This window comes from Mustelus asterias, chromosome 8 (genome assembly GCF_964213995.1).
Source record: "Mustelus asterias chromosome 8, sMusAst1.hap1.1, whole genome shotgun sequence".
Classification (NCBI taxonomy): Eukaryota; Metazoa; Chordata; class Chondrichthyes; order Carcharhiniformes; family Triakidae; genus Mustelus; species Mustelus asterias.
In genome coordinates, this window is record NC_135808.1 from 42,204,521 (window position 1) to 42,225,769 (window position 21,249).

General features: G+C 45.9%; 2 protein-coding genes across 2 annotated transcripts in view; both read right to left on the reverse strand.

The window, feature by feature from the left end:
- Positions 1-21,243, reverse strand: part of LOC144497110 (antigen peptide transporter 2-like) — a 32,096-nt gene extending 10,853 nt beyond the window's left edge. Inside the window, exons 1-9 of the mRNA XM_078217891.1 lie at positions 20,582-21,243; positions 19,112-19,226; positions 18,214-18,344; positions 17,742-17,947; positions 11,180-11,377; positions 9,892-10,020; positions 7,807-7,995; positions 3,819-3,992; positions 2,190-2,349 (exon numbers count right to left, since the gene is read on the reverse strand). Coding sequence (XP_078074017.1) covers positions 2,190-2,349; positions 3,819-3,992; positions 7,807-7,995; positions 9,892-10,020; positions 11,180-11,377; positions 17,742-17,947; positions 18,214-18,344; positions 19,112-19,226; positions 20,582-21,098 — 1,819 coding nt within the window. The 5' untranslated portion in view covers positions 21,099-21,243. The remainder of the gene's footprint in view (positions 1-2,189; positions 2,350-3,818; positions 3,993-7,806; positions 7,996-9,891; positions 10,021-11,179; positions 11,378-17,741; positions 17,948-18,213; positions 18,345-19,111; positions 19,227-20,581) is intronic.
- LOC144497116 (proteasome subunit beta type-8-like) overlaps positions 1-21,249 on the reverse strand; it is an 811,476-nt gene that overhangs the window by 703,057 nt on the left and 87,170 nt on the right.

Consider the following 21,249-nt stretch of genomic DNA (forward strand, 5'->3'; position numbering starts at 1 on the left):
GAAGTGACCCTGGAAATATTGGATGTATTAATGGTCATCTTCCAAAATTCTATAGACTCTGGAGGCTGGAGGGTGGCCACTATTTAAAAATGGAGATAGAGAGACAATAGTAGTAAGGGCGTGGAATGCCCTGCCTGCAGCAGTAGTGGACTCGTCAACATTAAGAGCATTCAAATGGTTATTGGATAAACATATGGATGATATTGGAATAGTGTAGATTAGAGAGGCTTTAGATTGGTTTCACTGGTCGGCGCAACATCGAGGGCCGAAGGGCCTGTACTGCACTGTAATGTTCTATGTTCTAATAGGGAGAATTACAGACCAGTGAGCCTGACATCAGTAGTGGGAAGATGCTGGAGTCTGTTATAAAAGACGTGATAACAGAACATTCAGAAAGCATTAACGGGGTTGGACAAAGCCAGCATGGGGTTACGAACGGAAACGCCATAGAAACCCTACAGTGCAGAAAGAGGCCATTTGGCCCATCGAGTCTGCACCGACCACAATCCCACCCAGGCCCTACCCCCATATCCCTCCATATTTACCCACTAATCCCTTTAACCTACGCATCTCAGGACACTAAGGGGCAATTTTAGCATGGCCAATCAACCTAACCCGCACATCTTTGGACTGTGGGAGGAAACCGGAGCACCCAGAGGAAACTCATGCTTAACAAATCTACTGGAGTTTTTTGAGGATGTAACTAGTAGATTAGATAAAGGATATGGTACATTTGGACTTTCAGAAAGCTTTTGATAAGGTTCCTCATAAGAGGTTAGTGGGAAAAATTAAAGCACCTGGGATATAGGTAATGTATTGGCATGGGTCGAGAATTGCTTGACAGACAGGAGACAGGAAGTAGAAATAAATGGATCTTTTTCTGAGTGGCAGGCAATGACTAGCGGGGTAGCACAGGGATCCGAGCTTGGACCCAACCTGTTCACGATATATATATAAATGACATGGATGAGGGAACCAAATGTAACATTTCCAAATTTGCTGACGACACAAAACTGGATGGAATTTTGAGTTGTGAGGAGGATGCAAGGCGGCCTAAAGGTGTAGACAAGTTGACTGAGTGGGCAAACACATTGCAGATGCAGTAGAATATGGATAAATATGAAATTATACACTCTGGTATGAAAAACAGGAAGCATTATTTAATATGATATATTGGGAAATGTAGATCTATAAAGGGATCTGGGTGACCTTGTACACTAGTCAATGAGAATGGAGAGGCATGTGCAGCAAGCAATTCGGAACGCAAATGGTATGTTGGCCTTCATTGCAAGAAGATGTTAGTTCAGAAGTAGGGATGTCTTAATGCAGTTATACAGGGCCTTGGTGAGACAACACTTGGTGGATTGAATGCAGTTTTGGTCTCCCTATCTAAGAAAGAATACACTTGTCATAGAGGGGGTGCAGCAGAGGTTCACCAGGCTGATACTGGGGTTGATGGGACTATGAGGAGAGATTGATTCAACTGGGCCTGTATTTACTGGAATTTAGAAGAATGAAAGGTATCGCATTGAAATATAGGGCAGCATAGTGGTAGAGTGGTTAACACTGCTGCCTCACAGTACCAGGGACCTGGGTTCAATTCTGGCCCTGTGTGACTGTCTGTGTGGTGCTTGCAAGTTCACCCCGTGTCTGCACGGGTTTCCTCAGGGTGCTCCGGTTTCCTCCCACACTCCAAAGATGTGTAGGTTAGATGGATTAGCCATGAGGTTATGGGGATATGGCGGGGAAAGGGCTTGGAAGAGATGGTGCAGACATGATGGGTCAAATGGCCTCCTTCTGCATTGAATTGATTATATGAGAAAAGTATAAAATTCTAATGGGACTGGACAGCATTGATGCACGGAGGACTTTTTCCCTGGTTGGGGAGCCTAGAACCAGGGGACACAATCTCTGGATATGGACCATTTAGGACTGAGATGAGGAGAAATTTCTTCATTCAAAGGATAGTGAATCTTTGGAATTCACTACCACAGAAAGCTGTGGAGTTAAGTCACTGAATGTATTCAAGAATGAGATTTAAATTTAAATGGCATCAAGCAGTCTGGGGAGAGAGGCATGGAGATTAGGATCAGCCATGATCATAATGAATGGTGAAGTAGGCTCGAAGGGCCGAATGGCCTACTCATGCTCCCAGATTCTATGTCTCATGCGATGGTGTGCAATGATACCTGTGTCGTATCCGTGCTCCAGTCTCTTGATGAACACATGGGCATTGGCTCTTTGAGCTGCTGCAATGACGGAGCTCATTGGACATTTCGGGAGGCCGTAGCAGATATTCTCCTGGATAGAGAGTGCGAACAGCACAGGCTCCTGGCCTACTAGACCCAACTGGGAAAGGAAGAACAAAAACATACCAGCTTAGTTCAAAATCACCAGCAGATACACAGAGTACAGTACGGTTACAGAACGGTGTAAATGTGAGTGTATTAGGGGAGAATAGTGAGTGCTGTGGAAACTGTTCTCCACTGGGCTAAGAATGTGAGAGAGAGAAAGAGAGGGGAATGAATAGACAGAAAGGAACAATATATTTCAGAATGTCCTGAAGTACGTTAAGGCCAATGAAGCTCCTTGTGAAGTATAGTCAATATTGTAATGCAAGGAAATAACTTAGTCGGTTTTGACACAGGGTTCTTATGGATAATTAGAAATGGGTAATAAATGGTGGCCTAGTCAAGAACATCCACCCTCCTGTGAATCCAAGTAATAATGTAAAAATGGCGCACAATCAGCAGGATGCCACTGACTAGATAACCAGTGTGTTTTTGATGGGTTTTTTTGAGGGGTAAATATTGGTCAGGACGCCAAGGAAAATGCCCCGGCTCTTTGTCAAAATAATCCATCAGAGTGAGCAGAGATTTCACATCGCATCTGGGAGACTGGAGAAGAAGCAAGGGAGACTCGGAGATGATCCTAGAGTTTCGTCATGAGGGGAAACTTGGAAAACAAAGGCTTTCTTCTGACACGAGTGTGAGGAAATGAATCCTCACACTCAAGCGAGTCAGAAACAGGGGGGAATAAAGTAAAAAGGTGTTGGTAGAATGAAAATCTGAAACCCTCTCTCCTCACTAAGGCTGTTGAGGATGGAGGTCACTTGATGATTTAAGGATGGAAATTGATAAGATTTTTATTTATCAACGGTTTTGAGGGGGATGGAACCAAGGCGGGTAGATAGTGTTAACAAAGATCAGATATAATGCAGTCTGATAGTAGACATGCATGTTGGGGCTGAACAACTTCCTCTTGTTTCTGTAATGGAGAGATGTAAAATAAGGAAGATGTGAAGGCATTGCAGAAAAGATTCACGAGGATGGTTCCAGAAATGGGGAACTTCAGTTAGGTGGACAGATTGGAGAGGTTGGGCTGTTCTCCTTGGAGAAGAGAAGATTGAGAGGAGACTTTGATAAAGATTTTCAAAATCATGAGAGGTCTGGACAGGGTAGACGGGGAGAAATTGTTCCAATTGGTGGAAGGATTGAGAATCAGAGGGAACAGATTTAAGATAATTGGGAAAAGAAGCAATGGAAACACGAGGAAAAACTTCTTCACATAACAAGTAGTTAGGACACTGGATTGGACTGTAGTATTGTTAAGTTTGCATCCATAAGATATATAACTTATAGAGTACTAATAGAGATTTTGAAAAATGAAGCCATCTTTTCATATTGTTGGTTCATTTCTTTTTAAGGGGGAGGTTGTCTGTCTCTGCTTCTGGGGGCACTGCACCCGGTGCCTGGCCCACGCTGGGTCCCCATTGGCATCACACTCTGTCCCTGTGTATATTACACTCTGTTCCTCACCTTGTTGTGATAATATTTGTGTTCGTATTCCTCGATGGGTTTTCCGTCGAGCAGAATCTCTCCGGACTGGGGTTGATAAAACCTCTCCAGCAGAGCCACACAGGTGGTCTTCCCCCCACCAGAGGGGCCCACCAGGGCTGTGATCTCACCACACTTCAGCTCAAAGGACACATTCTGAAAAGAAATAGAATATTCATAAGTAGCACTTCAGCTTGGAGTAATTCAGGAGACAGGAAACGTGATCTGTAACTTGCAAAAGAAAGCATTTTGTTCGTCACCACTCAGGGGTGAATCCATTCCTTGAAGGAGGCTGAAATCTGGTACAAAGGAATGGAGATCAATGTTTGTTCCTCAGACTCAGGACGGCATGGTGACACAGTGGTTAGTACTGCTGCCTCACACCGCCAGGCACCCGGGTTCAATTCCCGGCTTGGGTCACTGTGTGGAGTTTGCACATTCTCCCCGTATCTGCGTGGGTTTCCTCCGGGTGCTCCAGTTTCCTCCCACAGTCCAAAGATATGCGGGTTAGGTGGATTGGCCATGCTAAATTGCCCCTTAGTGTCAGGGGAACTAGCTAGGGCAAATGCATGGCATTATGGGTGTAGGGCCTGAGTTGGATTGTGGTCAGTGCAGACTCGATGGGCCGAATGGCCTTCTTCTGCTCTGTAGGATTCTATGATCTAAGTGGCCAACAAAAGCTTAAATACTGAAAACTGAGGGCAATGTTCATTGAAGAGTGCAGCAGAGCATGCCAGCAACAACACCAAGCATACCTAAAAATGAGTGTCAACCTCATGAAGGTACAACACAGACTAAGCTTGCCAAACAGCATAAACGGCAAGGAATAGACGAAGCCAAGTGATTCCATAACAAATGGATCAGATCTAAGCGCTGCAGTCCTGCCACATCCAGCCGTGAATGGTGTTGGACAATTAAACAACTCAGTGGAGGAGGAGGCGCCACAATCCCTATCCTCAATGATGGAGGAGCCCAGCACATCAGTGCAAAAGATAAGGCTGAAGCATTCGCAGCAACCTTCAGCCAGAAGTGCGAGTGGATGATCCATCTTGGCCTCCTCCAGAGATCCCAGCATCACAGATGTCAGTCTTCAGCCAATTCAATTCACTCCACGTAATATCAAGAAATGGTTGAAGGCACTGGACACTGCAAAGGCTATGCGCCCTGAAAACATTCCAGCAATAGTCCTGAAGACCTTTCTTCCAGACCTTGCCATGCCCCAGCCAAGATGTTACAGTAAGCTACAACACTGGCATCTACCCGCCAAATGGAAAATTGCCAAGGTATGTCCTGTACTCAAGAAATAGGACAAATCCAACCCGACCATTTACCGTCCAATCAGTCTACTCTCAATCATCTGTAAAGTGATGGAAGAGGTCATAAAGAATGCTATCAAGTGGCAGTTGCTGAGCAATAACCTGCTTACTGAGGCTCAATTTGAGTTCTCATAGAAATCATAGAATTCTACAGTGCAGAAAGAGGCCATTCGGCCCATCGAGTCTGCACCAACCACAATCCCACCCAGGCCCTATCCTCATATCCCTACATATTTACCCACTAATCCCTCTAACCTATGCATCCCGGGACACTAAGGGGCAATTTAGAATGGCCAATCAACCTAACCCGCACATCTTTGGACTGTGGGAGGAAACCGGAGCACCCGGAGGAAACCCACGCAGACACAGGGAGAATGTGCAAACTCCACACAGATAGCAACCCGAGCCGGGGTTCGAACCCAGGTCCCTGGAGCTGTGAAACAGCAGTACTAACCACTGTGCTACCGTGCCGCCCCACTCAGCTCAGCTTGGTTCACACAGGGATAAAAGGGCTGAACCTAGAGACCTAGAGGTGTGATAAGAGTGACTGCCCTTCACATCAAGGAGTGTGGCATCAAAGAGTCCTAGCAAAACTGGAGTCAATGGGAATTGGGGTAAACTCTCCACTGGTTGGAGTCAGACCTGGCAGAAAGGAAGGTGGTGTGGTTAAAGGTCAATAATCTCAGCTCCAGGACATCTCTGCAGGAGACCCTCAAGATAGTGTCCTAGGCCTTGCCATTTTTAGCTGCTTCATCAATGACCCTTCTCTGATCACAGGAGGATGGGTCATCATAGGAATGCAGCAGGCAGTGACAACGCGATGGGCCAAAGGGCCTGTTCTGTGCTACATGACTCTGCGCTGTATGACTCTATGTGTTTGCCCACTGACTTAACTTGGAGTCTCTTAACAGATGCAGGATAACAGGATAAAGGTGAAATTATCCACTTTGGAAGGAAAAACAGAATGGCAGAGTATTATTGAAATGGAGATAGAATGGGAAATGTTGATGTACAAAGGGATCTCAGTGTCCTAGTACAGTCACTGAAAGCAAGCATGCAGGTGCAGCAAGCAATTAGAAAAGAAAATGGTATGTGGGCCTTCATTACAAGAGGACTTGAGTACAGGAGCAAGGATGTCTTACTGCAGCTGTACAGGGCCTTGGTGAGACCACACCTGGAGTACTGTTTGCAGTTTTGGTCTCATCTAAGAAAGGATATATCTTCCATGGAGGGAGTGCAGCGACGGGTCATCAGACTGATTATTGGAGGATTGTCGTATGAGGAAAGATTGAATCGACTGGACCTGTAATCACTGGAATTTAGAAGAATGAGAGGGGATCTCATTGAAATGTATACAATTCTGACAGGGCTGGATAGACTGGATGTAGGGATATTGTTTCCTCTGGCTAGGGGGTCTGGAACAAGGAGTCACAGTCTTAGGTTATGGGGGAGGCCATTTAGGACTGAGATGAGGAGAAACTTCTTCACTCAGTAGGTGGTGAACTTGTGGAAATCTCTATCACAGAAAGCTGTGGAGGCTAAATCACTGAATATACTTAAGAAGGAAGTAAATTTCTACACTCTAAAGGTGTCAAGGGAAGAGTGTGAGAGTATGGTATTGAGACAGAGGATTATCCATGATCATACTGAATGGTGGAGCAGGTTCAGAAGGCTGAATAGCTTACTCTTGCTCCTAGTTTCAAGGTCTCTATTCTATAAGGTCAGAAGTGGGGATGTTCGCTGATGACAGCACAATATTCAGCATCATTCAGGACTCGATACTGAAGCAGTCCATGTCCAAGTGTAGCAAGATCTAAACATGTCACACAAGTGCCAGGAAATGACCATCTCCAAAAGAGAGGATCTAACTATCACCCCTTAATATTCAATGGTATTACCATCGCTGAAATCTCCACTATCAACATCCTGGGGGCTATCATTTACCAAAAGCTGAACTGGATTACTACTGTGTCTACCAGAGCAGGTCAAAGACGAGGAATCCTCGGTGAATCTGTCCACCATCTACAAGGCACAAGTCATGAGTGTGATGGAATACTCTCCAATTGCCTGGATGAGTGCAGTTCCAACAACACTCAAGAACTCGACACCATCTAGGACAAAGCAGCCCACTTGATTGGCACCCCTTCCACAAATCCTTACTCCCTCCACCACCGACAAACAGTGGCAGCCATTTGTACCATCTACAAGATACACTGTAGGAACTCACCAGGCCTCCTTAGGCAGCACCTTCCAATCCCATGACCACTTCCATCTAGAAGGACAAGAACAACAGATACCTGGGAACACCATCACCTGGATGTTCCCCTCCAAGTCACTCACCATCCCGACTTGGAAATATATCGCCATTCCTTCACTATCACTGGGTTAAAATCCTGGAATTCCCTCTCTAACAACACAGTGAGTGTACCTACACCTCATGGACTACAATGGTCGAAGAAGGCAGTTTACCCAGCATGTTCTCAAGGGCAACTGGCGATGGGCAATAAATGCAGGTCGAGCCAGTGACACCCAGATTTATCAGATTCCAAAATTACTGTCAATATCTGATCTGCAATCTCACTGGGATCCACTGTAATATTACCATTAATAACTGATCTTAGGGATATTTGGGTTTAACTCAATTCTAATTTTACCTTTAAGACCTGGACATCGGATCTCGTTGGGTAGCAGAAGGATACATTCTGGAATTTCACATCTCCTTTCAGTTTCCTAACTTCCAACTTCCCATCAGTAGGAACACAGGATTTCCGGTCTAGATATTCAAAGACTTTTTCTGCTGCTCCAACTGAATGAATCATCTCAGAGTACATGTGAACCAAGGTCTGTTCAAATTGAGAGAAATCAGCATGAGTTTGAATGTATGCATTCACTTTCCCACAGGGAAACTGGAACAAAGCAACATTTGCAAACACACACACACTAACATATGGAAACATAGACAACACACACACACACCAACAAATACATACCAACACATGGAAACAGATTACACACACGCTAAACACATACAACACAAAAACCCAAACATTCCAGAAACACGTGACAGAAGTAGCAAGAAACATTTGTGTCACAAATGCCATCTTAAACAAGAGAGAATCTAACCATCGCCTCTTGACATTCAATGGCATTACTCACCCACTATCAAGATCCTGGGGGTTAGCATTGGCCAGAAACTGAACTGGACTATCTATATGAATACTGTGGCGACCAAAGCATGTCAGAGGTTAGGAATCCAGTGGCGAGTAATTCACCTCCTGACTCCCCAAAGCCTGTCCACTATCTAGAAGGCACAAGTCAGGAGTGTGATGGAATACTCCCCTGGACCAATTCTTGTCTGGACGAGTGCAGCTCGAACAGCAGGGAAGTGTGCATGTCCTCGATGAGAAAGCACAGGGACAGCAATGCAAGGTTTAGTGATTATATTTTCTCCTTGGAGAGACGAAGAATGAGAGGAGACCTAATAGAGGTGTATAAGATGTTGAGAGGCATAGATCGGGTGGACTCTCAGAGGCTTTTTCCCAGGGTGGAAATGTCTGCTACGAGAGGACACAGGTTTACGGTGCTGGGGGGGGTAGGTACAGGGGAAATGTTAGGGGTAAGTTTTTCATACAGAGGGTGGTGGGCGAGTGGAATCAGCTGCCGTCAGTGGTGGTGGAGGCAAACTCAATAGGGTCTTTTAAGAGACTCCTGGATGAGTACATGGAGCTTAATAGGATGGAGGGTTATAGGTAGGTCTAGAAGGCATAGGGTGGCACGGTAGCACAGTGGTTAGCACTGCTGCTTCACAGCTCCAGGGTCCCGGGTTCGATTCCCGGCTCAGGTCACTGTCTGTGTGGAGTTTGCACATTCTCCTCGTGTCTGCGTGGGTTTCCTCCGGGTGCTCCGGTTTCCTCCCACAGTCCAAAGATGTGCGGCTTAGGTTGATTGGCCAAGTTAAAAATTGCCCCTGAGAGTCCTGGGATGCGTAGGTTAGAGGGATTAGCGGGTAAATATGTGGGGGTAGGGCCTGGGTGGGATTGTGTTCGGTGCAGACTCGATGGGCCGAATGGCCTCCTTCTGCACTGTAGGGTTTCTATGATTTCTATGATCTAAGGTAGGGATGTGTTCGGCACAACTTGTGGGCCGAAGGGCCTGTTTGTGCTGTAGTTTTTCTATGTTCTATGGGAATCTATAGGGTTGGGAATGTGGAGGGATGGAAGAGCAATGTAGCAGAATAGGAACGTGGCCAAGTCAGACAGGAATTAGTTCGCAATCTAGAGATATCAGATGGAGATGAGGGTGATGGGATTGGAATGTACAGAAATGGATAAGAATGAGCTGAGGTGCCACCAGAGAAAACTTCCAGTTTTCATTTATTTCCAACACATACTAAAGCCTTCAGCTTAAACTTTGGAGTAATTTGGGATTCCCACAGGGAAACTGGAACAAAGCAACACGCGCAGATACACACACTAACATATGGAAACATAGACAACACACGCACCTATACATGGGAACGTAAACAACACACACACACCAACACATACATACATAGACAACATACACACCAACACATACATACCAACACATGGAAATTATCAACTGCTTGGACTGAAAAGAGAATGAATAACTGGAACAGTCTGTGGAATTACATGAAAGACCAACACACAACACAAACAATTCAATCAAGAGACCAACATCATAACAGGAGAGAAAGGGGGAATTGGAGTTACACTTACCTGCACGTACATTCCAAAATTCATTTGGTACATTATGAAAGCGACTAGGTTCCCACTGCTCATCTGTCTGGTGTGTGCCAGGTGCTGTCCACAGTACAACATGATCAACTGCATGGCAAGCTGCACATGCTGGAGAAAAAGAGAGAGAAGATGATCAGAACAGTGTAAGAGATACTAAACATCACCCTTGTTAGGGATCAGATCAGACCCTAACTTTTCGCTCCAGGTATGATTCAAGTGACCCATTAGGAAACTTTTATCAAAACAAACTTTATTTAAGAACACAATTAGAATATAAGAAAAAGAATTAGCATAACTTTTACCAATTTTAACAATTAAACATGACAAAGTATATTCTGGATAGCTATCATCTCTATTGTTCCAATTTAGCAGTATACACATGGCATAAATCCCTTCTGCACTACCAGTTAGCACGAAAAGTAGATATGCTCACATAGATGCTAGCTTTTCAGTCTTTTAACACCTCTGGACAGAGATTCAGACAGACACCTATCTTCTGACTCTCATACATCAGACTCTCAGAGAAAGATATATCCTCAAGCAGTGGAACTTCCGAGAAATAAACCTAGCCTCACCAGACTTGAGAGGGGGAAAGAGCTACTTCTCTCTGCAGTGTCCAGGCTGCAACTGACTTGAATATTCTGTGAAATCCTAGCTCCATCCAGTCACATGATTTGTTCCGTCAATCATCCTAATCAAGCCCTACTCTGCAAAATCCCAGGGAAACACTAAAAGACAACAGAATAGCATTAGTCCAGATTTAAAAAAATACTCTGGCAAACATACTGCTACAGTAACATCCGAGGATGCCGATTATAGACCCAACGGAACCAGTTAAAAGAGGTTGTAAAAAGAAATCCTTCACAAGATACGTGATACAAATACATTTCTTAAAGGCAAAGCATCATCACACCCCTGGACGCAGAGAGCAAGACATACCGAACAGCACCGTGCGATGGACAGCAGGGGCCGGACAGAAAGCGCGCAAGCGGGCCACAAAAGGGTGGCACGGACCGGGAGAGGGCGACACCCAGGGACACACAGAGGGATACACCTATGAGAGACAAATGCAGCAGTTTTCATGTGCGCATTACACACACCACGGTGTCTTACTGCCTCTGAAATTAACATTGTTGTCACACGCTGCCTGAATGGGTTGAGGTTGTGAAATGATTGGTCATGTTCAGGGTAGAGGGTAACTGTGAGCTGAATGAAGCTGTCACAATGCTGGGATATACACAGCGAGCGGGATTGCCCTGTGACTTACTCTGAGACACACTACATACACCGCTGTAACAATATCCCGTTTTGTCTTGAGTTGGTGCGTTGCCTGGAGCTTCTCCTCGAACAGTTCTGACTCTTCATTCTCAGTGGCGAAACTCCTGACCATTCTGATCCCTGAAACAATCTCTCCAGCCAGTTGGTTTGACTTGGCGATGGAATCCTGCACCTCCTGAACAAGTTTCTGTCCCAAAATAAAACACAACAATCATTCCCAGCACAATTCTTAGTGGAATTGAGGAATCGGGTATGTGAAGGGTGAAGGAATTGAATTTCAATTTAATTAAGTTTGAAGTTATACATTTTGGGTAGGAAGAATAAGGAGACCACATGCTACTTGTAAAATAAACATTCCTCAGAACTTCCTAGTGTCATGCCGTTCATTGAATACTTCCTTTTCAAATTACTCCTTCCATTTTTCAGGGTTAAATTCCATCTGTCACTTATCTGCCTATGTGACCATTCCATCTATATCTTCTTGTAGCCCAAGATACTCAGCCTCACCAGTCTTTCTGTCATCCGCAAACTTACTATCCCCACATAGTTATATATATGCTGAATATTAGGGGACCCAACACAGATCCTTGTAGTATGCCACTGGACACTGGATTCCAATCACGAAAGCAACCTTCTGTCACCACCCTCTGTTTTGAATCCACTCATTCCCTTCTTTCCTCAAGTCCCTTCAGCTGTGGTATGAGTGTCTCTCAATGCTCTTAAACGTGCGGATGCGCCACAGTGCCCTCAACCACCAAGCTTCCAGGAGCTACAGTGGAGACACTTCCTGCACTGGAAATGTGCCTGCCCTCCCATATAGAGCAGGAGGAGCATTTAATTAAGATTATTGATGATCTGATCTTGACATTAAGTGCACTTTTCTGCCGACCCTCAGACCACAATAGTTCAAAAATCTGTATCATTCAGTCTTTGAATATATTCAATGTCCCAGCCTCCACTGTTCTCTGTGAAAGAGAATTCCAAATATCTTTGGCCTCTGGAAGAAGAAATTCATCCTCTTCTCCATCTTAAATTGGAGACCCCTTATTTTTTAACTGTGCTCTCAACTTCTAGATCCCCCCACAGATTGAAATGTTATGTTGGTGTTGGGACCACTAGTGCATCACAATCTACGTTTGGGTACAGGGAACAGAATATCCAAATGTGCACTAATACAAATGTATATTTGTAACTGCAAGGAATGATCAATGCCTCAAGGACATGCACATACACTGAAAATAGATAGAAAAAGATTGTTATGATAACCATGGAGGCCACAGGGCATCATCATTGTACCTCCCCGTGGGCTTTGTGGGAGGACAAGCTGCCTTACTGAGCAAGCAGAGGTTCACCCAATGAGAAGCAGCCAACGGGGGTTTTTAAGCCTGCATCTTTATCCGGAAAGGTTTGTATGTCCCGAGGTGGAGACTACTTGACAGTAAGCTGCAGGCGCAGCCCTTTCCTTTGGTGCTCATTAAAGGATGTTGGTGGCAGGAGACTGACGTTTGCCTGAATTACTACATTGGTGATAAGGAGAAAAAAAGTCATTTTTTTTCCCCACCAGGTTTCCCTCCAGACAACCTCCATAAGTCATGAATTTTCTCTGGTAAGATAAAGCCATTATGCATCTCTTCAGGAAACCTGAGCCTTATGATACCAGTGCGTAAGACTGCGCCCAGTGCGCTGAGCACATGCTTCTTCCGTGCCAAAAACATTGAAGGAGACAAAAGCAAAAGTTAATATTGCTAACAGCATGTGGAGCCCTGACTTTCAGTGTAATGCCCCGACTCAAAAACCTTTAACAAACTTGTAGACCTGGTACAAAACCACTATGACCCAAAGCCCCAGTAATTCTCCAGAGATATCACTTCAACATGGCTGGGAGAACTCTTGGGGAATCTGTCACTGAGTTCTTGGCTAGGTTACAGAAACTAGCTGAATACTGCAAATTTGGACCATCTCTTCATGAAACGTTATGGGACAGATTATTATGTGGCATAAAAGGCCTAACCATCCAAAAGTAATTATTGACAGAACCCAATTTGGACTTTTAAAAAACCATTGAGATAGCCTCGTCACCTGAGAATGCAAAGAAAGGGGCTCAGGAACTACAAGGGACATCAGGCAACAATATCCTTCAAATAGGGGCAGGTACCTCTTGCAACCAATCCTTAATGAAGAGTGTTTGTGTCAACCAAGTATTGAAGGGACCATTCAATATAGAAACCCTAATGTCACCACCAGACAGTCCAGGAACAGCAATGCCAATTCCAAGAGTATTATAGAATATACTCTAGAAAGGTGCTGCTGCCAGTGGACAGATTATTGCAAGCACGGTCAAAGGACACAGCCATGGCAAAATTTCAGGAACAGGAACGTGCTGCCGAGGAAGAAAGCCGAGGCTGGCAGTTGAGTGTACCATTCACGCATCCCCTCTTCCAGAGATAGGGGCACTATATTGGAATTGTATTGTAACAACGAACGTTGCCCCAATAATGGTGGAATTACTAGTGAATGGCCATCCCTTGAAAATGGAGGTGGACATGGGAGCCACAGTCTCTGTTACTGGAGAACAGACTTATAAGCACCTCCAATCGGGTATCTAACTCCTGAAGTGGGAAGATACGAAGGCCAAGCTAGCTACCTGCACCAGGAATCTTTATAAATAAAAGGCACCACAATGGTATCCGTAACTTATAGGCAGCAATCAGCTCACCTCCCACTCATTATTGTATAGGGGGGCACGGACCAAGGCTAATGGACAGAGATTGTCTCCAGCAGATCCGATTGAACTGGTTGAAGATTTTCAGGCTAGGTGTGGGGGGATTGAATAAAGTTATTAGTAAAGAGCATGGAGTTTTTCATGAGGGCCTGGTAAAAATAAAAGGAGCCAAGGCTATATCGACATTGACCCCGATGCTACAGCTAGGTACTTCAGAGCCAGGCCAGTCCCTTGCTCCATGCTGGAAAAGGTGAAAACTGAACTAGGGTGCCTTGAAAGTTTGGGTATAATAAACCCGGAGCAATTTGCAGAATCTCCATGCCCGTGATCCCTGTTCTTAAGCCTGGCAAATCAGTTCATCTTTGCGGAGACTATAAACAGATGGTTAATCAGGTCTCCAAACTTAATAGGTACCCTATGCCCCGGATCAAAGATTTGTATGCCAAGTTAACGGGTGGCAAAACATTCTCCAAGTTGGACATGAGCCACACCTATCTCCAGCTTGAATTCAATGAGTCCTCCTGGAAATATGTGACAATCAACATACATAAGGCACTCTACAAGTATACCCATTTGCTCTTTGGGGTCTCATCAACATGTGCCATGTTCCAAAGTGTTATGAAGAGCATCCTTCAAGGACTATCCATGGTAGCAGTGTACTTAGAGGATACCTCGGTCACAGGGGCTTTGGAACAGGAACACCTGGTAAACCTAGAAAAAGTCTTGCAGTGATTCTCCAGGCTGGGGGTTCACTGGAAGAGGGAGAAATGCATTTTCCTGGCGACCGAAGTAACATATTTAGGCAACGGGCTACATCCAGTAGATAATAAAATAAAAGCCACCAAGGAAGCACCAACCCCAAGGTACACCATGGAGTTAAAATCCTCCCTGGGGTTAGTCAATTACTACGGAAAATTTATCCCGAATTTGGTTTCCATGCTGGCCCCTTTGCATACCCTACTCCGAAAATATCACAGATGGTCTTGGGAAACTCTGCAGGCAGAAGCTTTTTCTAAAGATAAACATCAGTTGATATCATCAAACTTACTCGCCCATTTTGACCCAAAGAAAGAACTTATATTAACCTGTGACACTTCCCATACAGGGTTGGTGCAATGCTATCACATCAAAAGATTGGACAGAAAAGCCCATCATGTATGCCTCCAGGACCCTTTTGGATGCAGAGCAGCGATATTCTCAAATTGAGAAGGAAGAGTTGGCAGACGTATTTGGTGTGAAGAAGTTCCATCAATATGTCTATGGTCAAGGGTTTTTTTTTATAGTTACCAACCATTAACTGGACCGACAAAGCAATTTCCCCCATCACCTCTGCTGAGCCTTGTTATTGGCAGCCTATGAATTTCTTCTGGAACACCACCCTAGAACCCAGATAGCTAATGCTGATGCACTGAGTCACTTCCTGGTTCCTGGCCCATATGCCTGGTTCCTTTCCCAGCATTACAAGAGGTTGTGATCACTCTGAACATTTTGGAGAGCTTGCCAGTGTCAGCAAGGCAGATTATAGCCTGGATCCAAAAAGATCTAACTTTATACAAAATAAGGGACGTGATCCTAGATGGTGGATTCCAAGGGTGACCCTTCAAAGAAATTAAACCCTACCTCATTAAGAAAGCTGAACTTAGTGTTGAGGACAGAATCATTTTTTGATGGTTGAGTAATTGTTCCCTCCCCAGGATAACGTCCAATATTAACGGAACTACATAATGGCCACCCAGGACTATCAAAAATGAAGATGCTGCCCGGGAGTCACGTCTGGTGGCCTGGTCTTGACTCTGACATCAGAGACTTGGAGAAGAGATGTGACCAATGTCAAGAAAATCAAAAACTCCCACCCACAGCCTCCCTTCACAGCCCTCCAGTGGGCTGGCAGGCTATGTGTGCACATGGATTTGGTGGGCCTCTTTATTGGTTTTATACTTTTAATCATGGTGGATGCACACTCCAAATAGAGTCTGCATGGGTACAGTTTCTCAGGCTACAATCGAGAAATTACGACAAAGCTTCAGTATACATGGAATACCAAAGTCCTGGTTTCCAATAATGGCACAAGCGGTGATTTCCAGAACTTTGTGCTCTCCAATGGTATCCGACATGTCTGGATTGCACTTTATCACCTGTCATCAAATGGACTTGCTGTCCATTTGATGACAGGTGGTTCAAACCTTTCAAAACACTATGAAGAAACAACTATTGAGTCTAAACTGACACAATTTTTGTTCAATTACAGGTCTAGACTGCGCACCACAACAGGTATTGCTCCAGCAGAGCTGTTGATGAGAGGACAGCTTCGTACCAGATTGAGCCTGCTAGTCCCAAACTTGACGGGAAGAGTGGAGTCCCAACAGGAAAACCAAAAAAGAAACTTTGATTTCATGAGGGCAGAAAGAACTGGATCCCTGGGATCATTATGGAAAAAACAGGACCAATACCTTACGAGGTCAAAATTCAGGGTAAAATGCTAAAGAAATACTTAGACCACCTCAGGTCCAATTAGTCCTTGCCCGAGCCACCCCCACCACTGGCCATGGAGGTAGCTGCTGTCAGTGCCAGCCCTAAGCTTGAAGCTGACTCCATGTTTGCCCCTCCAGATAATGAAGGTACAAACTCAGTGATGAAGACTGAACAAACGGTCCTTTGGGACGAAATGGAACCTGAGGAGGAATCTGCATTGGTAACCCTGCAATGCTCCATCCGAAAGAGTAGGTCCCCTTTTCGGTTTAGACTACCTGAACCAGCTGACCAACGCCAAGTGACAGAAAGGACCTCCTTGAAGTGGGGATGCTGGGAGAGACATGGATCTAAGGGGGGAGGGATGTTATGATGATCTCGAAGGCTATGGAGAAGTCTCAATAGATCTCCCCTGTGCTTTGTGGAGTACAAGCTGCCTTATTGGGCGAGCAGAGTCTTGGGCCAGGGTTGGAGGTCCCGAGGTAGAGACAGCCTGATTGTAAGCTGCAGGCATGGTCCTTTCCTTTGGTGCACAAAAGGATGTTGGTGACGGAAAACTGACGTTTGGCTGAATTATTACAAAGATGAAAGAGTTATAGTTACAGAGCTGTGAAATGTCTGGAAATTGACAATGGATGTACATTAATATTTAGCGGATCTTGTCTCTGCACATTAACAGCTAGTCGGCTGCTATTAACATGTACCCTAGACCTATCAAAACTGGAATTCTACTATGTTATCATTGAGTATGTAATGGTAAACAATCTCCCAGCCTTGTACAAGACCTCCAGAAAGAAATGTTTCAATGGGACAGGATGTAAAAGTCACACTATAAGAACTCTCTCTCTGCAGAGGTGGCTGTTTCTGAGAGTTCACGTCTCTCGTTGCAACAATATTAAAGTCTGCTGTAATTCTGCATCCAGTCGAGGTCTCATGGTGCTTTCTTTTGTTTCTCTAGGCAATCCTCAATTTAGAAAGTAGTAGCTCTCCCTAAATTATAGGCCCCAATAGATTTTCCCCACAACAGCTGAAATATGAAGTTAGATATTTTGAGAGGGTAAATGAGGAGAGGAAATATAGAGTGGAATTTTACAGCACTGTTACAGTGAGAGAGGCTGTAAAATGTGGTGAACTGTTCAAAGTTCTGTTGACTTCAGCGGGACCGTTAAAATCCTGCTGGCATAAAATTCTGCCTATACACTACCTGGTAAAAATTCAAAAGCAACATATAAACTTCAATGACTGAATACATCAATCTTCAAAAGTGGGGAAAAGCTGATTAAGATGTCAACAATACATCTGGATTCTAATGAGAGGAGTATGAAACTGCAACCTGTTGCATTGCTGGGTATGTACCTACCATGTGATACTTGTTATAAAGCTTCTGAATGACTATGGTGAGAGGAGACTCGATAAACATTAACAAGGTGAGCTGCCATGATAGGGAGAACATGAAGAAAAGGATCCCGACTGTCTTCACCAAACTACGCAAGAAGACATTCACATTCAGTCCAACAGAGCGACTCATCAGCGTGGTGTCAGTGGAGAGGCGGGAGGCGATGTTACCTTTGGGATAAAACAAAAAGCTTATAGAGGCAGGCATTAGTGTGGGTAAAATATTATCAGTAATATTAAAATAGCAGTAAATCAAGCTAGTGTGTCACCAACTGTAAAGTTGGATTCTGCTCATTACTAACAGTAACATTGGAAGGTATAATACAGGAAAGTAACGTCAGAGTGTGCCCATCACAGGCAGTAATGGTTACCAAGGGCAATAAGATCTCATTACTAATGGCTGCACTAACATTTAAGAGCAGTGTTTTTGCCCTTACCAGTCCGTGTTGCCTCAAAGAAGCCAATTTCCTGCTGTACCAGGGAAGAGAAGAGTTGATTTCGAACCCGTTTGTTGAGACTAGACATTGTGAACATGAAAAGTCCTCCCCGGAGACCTGCTGAGATGGAGCTGGAAGAACAATTACCTCAGTCAGAAAGGTTTAAAGTTAGCAGGATATGAGTTCCTGCACTAGACTCTGCATATTCTCGATGGGCTTCTGGAATTCCTGGATTAACAGGTTCCCACTGGAATACTGGAATGGTTTATTAAGTAGAGTCTACACCTGGATTATTCCATAGTCTCCAGTGGAACCCAGTTTACAGTTCATAATAGGGTGACTGTGAAGTCACCTGACACCCATCTGTCTTTACTCCAACATAAACCCAACTGCACTTTAACTAATTACATACCTACATTAAACATCACATTAGCCCAATCTGCAACTTACTGCATCTCAAGCAACCATCTGAGCCCATGTCACCCTAACCATACCCAACTCTTCACGCAGCCAAAACTGCCTTGTTTGGTGACCTGGTATCTAATCCAAGACTGACCACTTCCCAAGATCCCCATCACAGGCTCACTCTGGCTAACCGAAAATTCCAGGCCATCAAACCGCACATTACTGTAACCAATCCTAACTCACTTTTGCCACAACCCAACCCCACATCGAATCCCACCTTGAACACACCCCACTTCTTTCAGCACAAACCCACTTGACTCCAACTCTTGATAGTCCCCCTACCTCCACTCCAACAATTCACACCCTGCTTATCACAATTCTTGATAGAGACACACACCCTCTCCACAGGAACGTACACACATACACAACAGATGTGGGAGGGTAGGGGCAGGGTTCCCAGGAAAGGACAGTCATTCTCTTCAGTAATTCTCACCTTCCCATGGAGGTCATAAACATGTAGAATATGGCAATGAGGAACGCTCGATGGTCATAGCGAGAACTGAGCAAATCAATCACTTTCCCTGTGTAATAGGGAATAAACATCTCTCCTGGAATCAGACAAAGAGAGCCATTATAACACAACCCATTTACTCTGGATTCCCCACAGGGGGGGAAGGTGGGAGAAGAGAGAGCGAGAGGATGAGGAGAGAGGTAGGGATTGAGGGTGGTGAACAGGTAGGGGGACTAAGTGCAGTGGGAAAAGAGGGAAGAAGTGAAAGGGAGGGAGGGAGAGGAAAAGACAGCAGGAAGAGAAGGGGATATCCTTACCTGCCAATTACTCTGGATCCCTGCCATTTGCTTGTTACTCTGGACCCCCCTCACTCCCATCATCACAGATTTGCCTTCACTTCAGATTCTCCCAACTCCCTTTATTCTTTGGATCCTCCAACTCCTCCTTTAGTCCAGATCTCCCTCAGTCATTGAATCCTACAGTGCAGGAGACCATTTGGCCCATCGAAACTGCACCAACCACAATCTCACCCAGGCCCTATCTCCATAACCCCAGGCATTTACCCGAGCTAGTCCCCTTGACACCAAGGGGCAATTTATCATGGCCAATCCACCTAACCCACATATCTTTGGACTGTGAGAGGAAACTGGTGCACCCGGAGGAAACCCACGCAGACACAGGGAGAACATGTAAACTCCACATAGTGACCCGATGCCGGAATTGAACCCGGGTCCCTGGCGCTGTGAGGCAGCACTGCTAACCACTGTGCCACCATGCCGTCTCCTCACATCACAGTACTCCAAATTGTGCTTCACTCCTTGACTCCAGTTTCCCTTTACTCCCTATTTACTCACCAGCAATGCCCCCTTTCTCCAGATCCCACCTCACTTCCTCTTTACATCCAGATTTGTCACTCACATCTTTACTCTGGATCCGCCTATACTATGTATAGAGGCAGCACAGTGACACAGTAGTTGGCACTGCTGGCTCACAGCGCCAGGGACCCGGGTTCGATTCCCAGCTTGGGTCACTGTCTGTGTGGAGTTTGCATGTTCTCCCCGTGTCTGCGTGGGTTTCCTCCGGGTGCTCCAGTTTCCTCCCACATTCTGAAAGACATGCTGGTTAGGTGCACTGACCCGAGCAGGCGCCGGAGTGTCACGACTAGGGGAATTTCACAGTAACTTCGTTGCAGTGTTAATGTAAGCCTTGTGACTAATAAATAAACTTTACTCCCAATTTATTCCGGATGTCCCAATCCCCCTTCAATCCAGATTCCCTCAACTCTCTCTTTATTCTGGATTCTACTCCACCCCTCCTTTAGTCCAGATCCCCATAACTGCCCCTTTACCGTCCTGTCACTCCCCTTTCGTTCTGGATTTCATTTCATTCCCTATTTCCCTCCCTCCCTTCACTCCAGATTCCCCCGACCCCCCTCCCCCTCCCCCCACTTACCGATCACAGCCAGTGTGAGGAAGGTGAAGGCTCCGCTCAGCGGGAGGAGGTCGGGCCGGGACAGGGTGAGTAGGCGGCGGCCGATGGCGGTGCGTGCCGGGCCCGGTGCCTCTTCCCCCGGACCCGGACCCTCTCCCCGCGGGCTCGGCAGCAGCCTCTCCAGCAGCCCGGCCGCCAGCCCCGAGGCCGAGTGCGAGAGCAGCAGCAGCGGCCAGGAGAGGCCGGGGCCGCGGGCCCCCAGCACCAGGCGCCGCAGCGGCAGCAGCAGGCTGGAGCAGGCCGTGTACAGCAGCACCGGGCCCCGCAGGCAGCCCAGCCGGGGGCCCAGCAGCAGCCCCAGGGTCAGGGCCCCGAGCACCGCCACAGCCGGCAGCAGCGGCCCCGGGACAGCCGGCAGCAGCGGCGGCAGCGCCAGGTGCAGCAGAGCGGGGAGCAGAGAGAGCGCCAGCGCCCGGGGGCAGCGCTCTGAAGCCGGGGAGGGAACCCCCTGACTGAGCCGGCTGGACCGGGACACCATCTTCCTGAAAGAGCCAGAGCAGAGTGACCCAGGCCGGCCACAGCTTTCAGTTTCACTGCCAGAGAGGCCCGCCCAGAGAGACAGAAAGTGTAGATTAATATACAGAGCAATGTATATACAAATATGTACAATATAGAGTATATATATTCCA